This window comes from Terrapene carolina, unplaced genomic scaffold (assembly GCF_002925995.2).
Source record: "Terrapene carolina triunguis isolate 2854851 unplaced genomic scaffold, T_m_triunguis-2.0 Scaffold22, whole genome shotgun sequence".
Classification (NCBI taxonomy): domain Eukaryota; kingdom Metazoa; phylum Chordata; order Testudines; family Emydidae; genus Terrapene; species Terrapene triunguis.
Genome location: NW_020664373.1, coordinates 23,865,781 through 23,874,032, shown reverse-complemented (window position 1 = coordinate 23,874,032; position 8,252 = coordinate 23,865,781). Strand labels below are relative to the sequence as shown.

Genomic DNA, 8,252 nt, shown 5'->3' with positions numbered 1-8,252 from the left:
TTTATCACTCCTGAGTGCTTATCAGTCTTATACTTCTATAATCCTACAATTTAAATCTATTTATCATACATTGATTATATATGAAATAGCATCTAAATTGACCATAACACCAAATAACACATTCATAAATGGATGATAAAATGAACTAATTGGCTAAAAATAAAAAAGACAGGAAGAAAAATCCAAATCAGTATCATTTCACTAGTTCTCCAGTTGTAATATTCAAGACCTGGATTTTCAGTGTAAAAAAAAAAAATCCATCAGGAAAAAAGTTTCAGGCCTTTTTTTGTATATTACAAAGAATCAAAACAGGGCACAACCCCAATGTTATTTTCCTTTGCAAGTCCCGTTAAGAAATGTCACATATTGGGTACCTAACTAGACAGTCCTCTAGCATAGAGCTGCTATGTCACAACTGTGTCACTCAATGACAATGTAAATCTCTTGGAAATAAATGCAACGAATCATAGGCGCAAACTCCGTGGGTGCCCCGGGGCTGGAGCACCCATGGGGAAAAAATGGTGGGTGCTCAGCTATCAGCCCCTCTATCAGCTCCCCTCCTGCCCCCCAGTGTTTGCTGCCTGCCAGCAGACCCCTGCTGATCAGCACCTCTCCCTCCCTTCCTGAGCCTCCTGCCCGTTGTGATCAGCTGTTTCACGGCGTGCAGGAGGCTTTTGGAGGGAGGGGGAGGAGCAAGGACACGGCGCGCTGGGGGGAGGGGGCGGAAAAGGGCAGGAAGAGGAGGGACAGGAGTGGAGTGGGAAGAGGCAGGGTGGGGGTGGAGTCTTGGAGGAAGGGGTTGAGTGGGGCAGGGCATGGGGCAGAGACAGAGGTTGAGCACCCCCTGGCACATTACAAAGTCAGCACCTGTGCAACAAATCCATCTTCAAACATTTTTTCTAGACTTGTATTGAAAGGTGTGATATTAACACATGCTAATATCACATCCTTCAATCTTAGTCTAGAGGAGGCCAAAGAGAGGAAGAGACTGTTCCATTCCATCTTTAAACCATGGTTTTACTTTGAAAAAAGCATGTAAAAATGCCACTTCATTTCATAACAGGCCGTGCTCCTTATATGTAAGTCAGACAAGCTTTTTAACTTAGTCAGTTTTGCAGAGACAATCATACTAATTGTGGGAGCTGGCTTCTCCTCTGGTTTGAATGTCAACAGAGATCTTAACTGAATTCCACCTGCAGACTCTGACTGAGGCTGATATTGGTGATATAAATAACCCAGCTTCACTTTAAGATCCCAGTTTGGATTTGCAGGTCTAGCCGTTAGAAAAACAAAATAATTTTTTCTTGTAAAGGAGGCACAATGAACACAGGACCCCTTAATGCTGTGTTTTAGAGTTATCTTTCTGACCGGAGTCACATTTTAAACCCCATCTGCTGCCCCAAGGAGGCGAACGAGGAATCAAGTCTCATACAAAACTCCCCACAGGATCCATCATCCCTGACAGGGAGAAATGATAAAACTGGAGGGAATTCCCAAGGCAGGGGCTCAAGTCGGGTGTGCCACATACCCCCAGCCTGGGCATGCAGGGTTGGGCTTTAAGGCTGGTACTAGGGTGACCAGATGTTCCCATTTTATAGGGACAGTCCTGATATTTGAGGCTTTTTCTTATATAGGTTCCTATTACCCCGCTCCTGATTTTTCACACTTGCTGTCTGATCACCCCAGCTGGTACTTTCCCCCCAACCCTGGGGACTCCTATTGCCGGTTCAGTAGCTAATGAGCAAGGGGGCGGGGCCAAGATAGACTCAGCCCCGGAGCCTCTCACCCTATTGGTTGAATTGGAAGTTCCGCTCATAATCTCGTCCAATCAGGGGTCTGTTTTCGTTGCCCGGCGACCGTTTCCAAGCGGTGCCGGCTCCTTCTTTCTTCCCAGCTGCGGGCTGCGTCTCTAGGCGCCCGGGACGCGGGCGCTGCGCGGGACAATGGCGGGACCGCGGGACGTGGCCGGGCTGCGCCTCTGCCCGGCCGAGCTGCGCTTCATGGACGCGGTGCCCGGGGGCCGGTACCGGGCGCTGCTGAGCGTCCAGAACCTGCAGCCGGGGAGCCGCCGCCTCCAGCTGCTGCCGCCGCGCCGCGCCCAGGTGAGAGGCTGCCCCCCCCCAGCGAGCCCCTGGGACATGGGAGAGCCGGGGCCGGGGCTGGGGCTGCCCGGGGCCGGTCCCCGCATTCGCTTCGGCCAGGCCGCCGGGATGGGCAGGGGCGGGCTCTGGGGCTTGCGCGCGGGTTGCCACTCCAGGTGTAGTGCTGCAAACTGCTGCCCTGATACAATGGGCTACCTTGACCTTTCCCCATCCTCTGGTCCAAGGCTAGCTCTGTGTGTGTGTGTGTGTTGCTACACGTGTCACAATTTGCTGGCTCTTCCCTTCTCCCATCTCCTGCATCTGGGAGTGGGAGGAGGTAGCAAGTTGTGATGGTTGTGGGCACGCCCCTCACGATTTACTACCATGGTGAAATTTCTGTTTCAAATGTATGTGGACACAAATACATTATATTGTTGTAATTTGAAAAAACATTCTACAGAGGTAAACTTCAGGGCTATTGCATAAGACCTGAAGGTTTTGGGTTTTTTTTTGTTTGCTTCTTTCCATTGCAGATGATGGGCTATAATAACATTTTACTGTTTCCAAAACACTGAAACTAGTGTAAAGTACTGTAAACAGTTTTTGAAATAAGTTTATTATTATTCCATTTTAAACACAAGCTATTAAGCAGAAAATCTACCATTCTTCATTATAAACACCCCTCCCCCTGCCCAAATCCCTTGTCACTGTTACGCATATTGATCAAGTTTTCAAAACTAAATTTGTACTTCTGAACTTTGGCACAACCGTATGTGTATATTGTCCTCTGACCTCTCACTGTGGTTTTTATGTCAGAATAGCTTCTGCATGTTAGCTACCAAATAAAACAAAAATCACCTTTTTTATCAGTGAGGAAAAGACCTAAGTCCTATGTTCACAAAGGGACTTAAGCATTGCAGTGCTCCTGCCTAGATTTTAGGCACCAAGATAGTCAGAGGAACACAACTGCAGTTCACAAATCCTGAGTTAGGTGATTATGCTCCCCATATAATGCATGGGGGGAGGGGAGAGGTAACACAGAGTCCGTACTACAAAAAACAGCTCTCTAGACAGGCAGCTGCCAAAGACAGCTTCTGGGAGATGCCAGTCAGAGGGATGTGTGCTAAACCCCATCCCCTCACAGAGCTCAGTGCCTAAATCCACACTGCATGCAGGCACCTCGCTGTTCAAATTCTTTATCCCATTCTGCCTGAGTGGGGATTGAACCTGTCTCTCCCACATCCCCGCTAAGTGTTTTCACCCATTGATCTAGAACAGGGATAGACAACCTTTGGCACGCGGCTCGCCAGGGTAAGCTCCTGGCGGGCTGGGCCGGTTTGTTTACCTGCCGCGTCCACAGGTTCGGCCGATCGCGGCTCCCACTGGCCGCAGTTCGCCGCTCCAGGCCAATGGGGGCTGCGGGAAGTGGCGTGGGCCAAGGGATGTGCTGCTCAGTGTCACCCCCGTCCTGCCAGTAGGCAGGACTTGACCCCAGATACACAGGCACAGCCCCTACTGCAGCCCTGTGAGGAGATGCATGGGGGAAAGTACCGGAAAGCGGCCTTTTGTTTTTCCCAACTCTTGAATGAATGGGAACTCTTGGCCAAAGCTGTTCCTAGCTGGGTGGGTGCAGGTGCCAGGGGAAGCCAACAGTGGGATGCACTACACATGGAGCCTGCATGGTTGGATGCTGCAGGCATAAAGGAGGAGGCCTCCCATCCGGGGGGAGCATTGGCAGCTTGTGGAACTGAATAAAGTTGTCCATGGAGAAAGGAGACTCTTAATGAAAATCCATGAGTCCTCAGCTGGATGATTGTGGGAAGATGAACCAATTCTGAAAATATAGGGAGTTCTTGGGGTCTTTATATGCTGTTCTTGAGAAAGTGCAGGTGGCGTCTATGGGACATTGGGAAAATTGACTGTTTTCATTAGATTTTAAGTGATAGATCCACAGTTAGCATTAGAAGTGCTTTTGGGGAAAAGAAGCCTCCATGTGTTTGAGACCCTTATGGGAGTTGCATATCAGATTAACCTTTGCTGGTGAATCTTGCTTACCCTCTCCTGGGTGAAATAACTCAAGTAGGGAGTTTGATTTACCCCCCTATCCTCCCCAACTGTTTCCTTTCAAGAACTCTGTGACATCCTCTTTCTTTGCCAAATGGTGTCATCCAGATGTAAATCTCTTTGCCACAGGTAAGAACACCATGTAAGTGAGGTAGTGTTCCAGAGCAGGCAGGGACTCAAGTTCTGTTAGAATGCTTTTCTTTCTTAATGGTTGGTGGGGCTTATGTATACCCGCTCTTTCCCCAGTTTTCAATCTTTTTCCTTTGCTTCTCGAGGTCCTCGAAAATTTGGCAGGACTCAGCTTGAATAGTCATACTTGCTTCAGTATGGACTTGAGAGATCTGTTGCTTCTTTCAAAGAAGCTCCCATTCTTTCTTCTTTATGTCCTGGATCTCTCTTCTTTGGAGAGAGGATTGGTACTGCATCAGTATATCAGTTAAAAGAACAGGAGTACTTGTGGCACCTTAGAGACTAACAAATTTATTTGAGCATAAGCTTTCATGGGCTACATCCCACTTCTTCGGATGCATAGAATGGAACATATATATACACACACATATAGCGAGCATGAACAGGTGGGAGTTGTCTTACCAACTCTGAGAGGCCAATTAAGTAAGAGGAAAAAAAACTTTTGAAGTGATAATCAAGATAGCCCAGTACAGACAGGTTGATAAGTGTGAGAGTACTTACATGGAGAAATAGATTCAATGTTTGTAATGGCTCAGCCATTCCCAGTCTTTATTCAAATCTAAATTGATTGTGTCTAATTTGCATATCAATTCGAGTTCAGCAGTTTCTCGTTGGAGTCTGTTTTTGAAGCTTTTCTGTTGTAAAATAGCCACCCGCAGGTCTGTCATTGAATGACCAGACAGGTTAAAGTGTTCTCCCACTGGTTTTTGAGTATTATGATTCCTGATGTCAGATTTGTGTCCATTAATTCTTTTGCGTAGAGACTGTCCGGTTTGGCCAATGTACATGGCAGAGGGGCATTGCTGGCACATGATGGCATATATCACATTGATAGATGTGCAGGTGAAAGAGCCCCTGATGGTATGGCTGATGTGATTAGGTCCTATGATGATGTCACTTGAATAGATATGTGGACAGAGTTGGCATCGGGCTTTCTTGCAAGGATAGGTTCCTGGGTCAATGTTTTTGTTCAGTGATGTTTGGTTGCTGGTGAGTATTTGCTTCAGGTTGGGGGGTTGTCTGTAAGCGAGGACAGGTCTGTCTCCCAAGTTCTGTGAGAGTGAGGGATCATCTTTCAGGATAGGTTGTAGATCTCTGATGATGCGCTGGAGAGGTTTTAGTTGGGGGCTGAAGGTGACAGCTAGTGGTATTCTGTTATTTTCTTTGTTGGGCCTGTCTTGTAGGAGGTGACTTCTGGGTACTCGTCTGGCTCTGTCAATCTGTTTTTTCACTTCAGCAGGTGGGTATTGTAGTTTTAAGAATGCTTGATAGAGATCTCGTAGGTGCTTGTCTCTGTCTGAGGGATTGGAGCAAATGCGGTTGTATCTTAGAGCTTGGCTGTAGACAATGGATCTTGTGGTGTGTCCTGGATGGAAGCTAGAGGCATGTAGGTAAGTATAGCGGTCAGTAGGTTTCCGGTATAGGGTGGTATTTATGTGACCATCGCTTATTAGCACAGTAGTGTCCAGGAAATGGACCGCTTGTGTAGATTGATCTAGGCTGAGGTTAATGGTGGGATGGAAATTATTGAAATCATGGTAGAATTCCTCAAGGGCTTCCTTTCCATGGGTCCAGATGATGAAGATGTCATCAATGTAGCGCAAGTAGAGTTGGGGCGTTAGGGGACGAGAGCTAAGGAAGCGTTGTTCTAAGTCAGCCATAAAAATGTTGGCATACTGTAGGGCCATGCGGGTACCCATAGCAGTGCCGCTGACTTGAAGGTATATATTGTCCCCAAATGTGAAATAGTTGTGGGTGAGGACAAAGTTCAGCCACCAGGTTAGCTGTGACATTATCAGGGATACCGTTCCTGATAGCTTGAGGTCCATCTTTGTGTGGAATATTGGTGTAGAGGGCTTCTACATCCATAGTGGCCAGGATGGTGTTTTCTAGAGGATCACCGATGGATTGTAGTTTCCTCAGGAAATCAGTGGTGTCTCGAAGATAGCTGGGAGTGTTGGTAGCGTAGGGCCTGAGGAGAGAGTCCATATAGCCAGACAATCCTGATGTTAGGGTGCCAATGCCTGAGATGATGGGGCATCCAGGTTTATGGATCTTGGGTAGCAAATAGAATACCCCTGGTCGGGGTTCTAGGCATGTGTCTGTACAGATTTGTTCCTGTGCTTTGTCAGGGAGTTTTTTTAGCAGATGGTGTAGTTTCTTTAGGTAATCCTCAGTGGGATCAGAGGATATGATTCTATGATAATGGCTTGTAGAATGTGGTGTTAGAGAGCTGTCTAGCAGCATCTTGGTCGTAATCCAACTTAGTCATGATGACGACAGCACCTCCTTTGTCAGCCTTTTTAATTATGTCAGAGTTGTTCCTGAGGCTGCAGATGGCATTGTGTTCAGCATGGCTGAGGTTGTGGGGCAAGTGATGTTGCTTTTCCACAATTTCAGCCTTTGCTTCCGTCAACGTGCAATCTATCAGTTGTTTCAGTTGTTTATCCTTCCTCATCACCATTGTATCCAAACACCTCAGTTATTAAGGTATTTATCCTCACAACACCACAGTGAGTCAGGGAAGTGCAATCATCGCCATTTTACAGATGGGAAACTGAGTCACAGAGATTAAGTGACTTGGCCAAGATCACACAGTATGTTTGAAGCAGAACAGGAATTGAATTAGTTATCCAGTTTCCTGTTTCACAACCTTAACTGCAAGCCTCCCCTCCCCTTCATCTGCTAACATGGTTTCCTCTTGTGTTATGGGGGTGGGGGGAGGGGTCTATTCAGTTCTTGAGTAACTTATCTTTTCATCATCATTCTGTGAGGTTACAGATAACATTTTCTATAGTGGATGCCTAAATTAAGTATCTAACTCCATGTTTAGGCATTTAAAGCACTTAAATAAGTGGACTGATTTTTTTTTTTTTTCCGGCTATTCTGAGCACCTACCCCGCCATTGAAAATTAGTTACCATCACTTGAGCTAGGAGAATTGGTGACATCCATAATGCTGGCTTTCCTTATATCATCTTTCACAACAATATGTTTGTTTTCCAACCATAGTCTAATTTTTTCCATAGAGTATTCATACTATTCTACTTTCACAAATTTTATTTTGCTTCAAGTCTTCACTCCTCTAACCTCTTGATTTACTGAGGAGGCCAGATTACACGGGCTACTCAGTTATTACCTGACTGGAATCAAAGCTGTTCCATAAATAAATTTAGTGGATTTCTGGTTTTTGAAGAGCAAAGCCCAAGACGATTCTGTTCAAAGACTGCCAAAATGGATAAAGTATATTCCAATTTAGCTTTCTTAGAGTTTTATACTGCCTCTCATAACTATAGTATCTGAGTGCCTTCCACATAAATCTATAGAATAGTGAAGCTTCTAGAGGATTTCATGGAAACGTTGGCACTTCTCACTTTACAGGGTCAGAAACTCTCTGCTTGATGTAGTTTGTTTTTGGGAGATGAGGTTGGGAATAAAAGTGGTGGTCAAACTGTGAGTATCACTTATAGATGAAAGGCTTTCTCAAAGAGGAAGGCTTTTTAATGTTTCATGAAGATATTCAGACTCTGGATTTGCCAGATCACCTCTAGAAAATTGTTCCATAGCCAATTCCCTTCAACAGAAAATGGTTTGTCCTTAGTTCTCATATGCGTTGTACTGCGCTTAGTGATCTGCATTGTCCCAGAGGAGCACAGCTGTTGCAGTGGTTCATATATCAAAGCGGGACCTATGATGTAGTCAAGGCTTGTGTCAAGGCTGTAGATCCACTTTGAACTTTAGGGTACAAGAGTGGGGGCCTGCATGAGGACTCCTAAGCTTATCTACCAGCTTAGCTCTGGTCCGCTGCCACCATCTCAAGAACTCCCTCCCTGGGAAGCCTTGAGAAACCTTTCACCAATTCCCTGGTGAACACAGATCCAAACCCCCTTGGATCTTAAAACAAGGAGAAATTAACCAT

At 46.0% G+C, this 8,252-nt stretch overlaps 1 protein-coding gene across 1 annotated transcript in view; it reads left to right on the top strand.

The window, feature by feature from the left end:
• Window positions 1-1,943: 1,943 nt before the first annotated feature.
• The window catches only part of LOC112104196 (cilia- and flagella-associated protein 47), a 698,279-nt gene continuing 691,970 nt past the window's right edge, over window positions 1,944-8,252 (top strand). Inside the window, exon 1 of the mRNA XM_029910741.1 lies at window positions 1,944-2,102. Coding sequence (XP_029766601.1) covers window positions 1,944-2,102 — 159 coding nt within the window. The remainder of the gene's footprint in view (window positions 2,103-8,252) is intronic.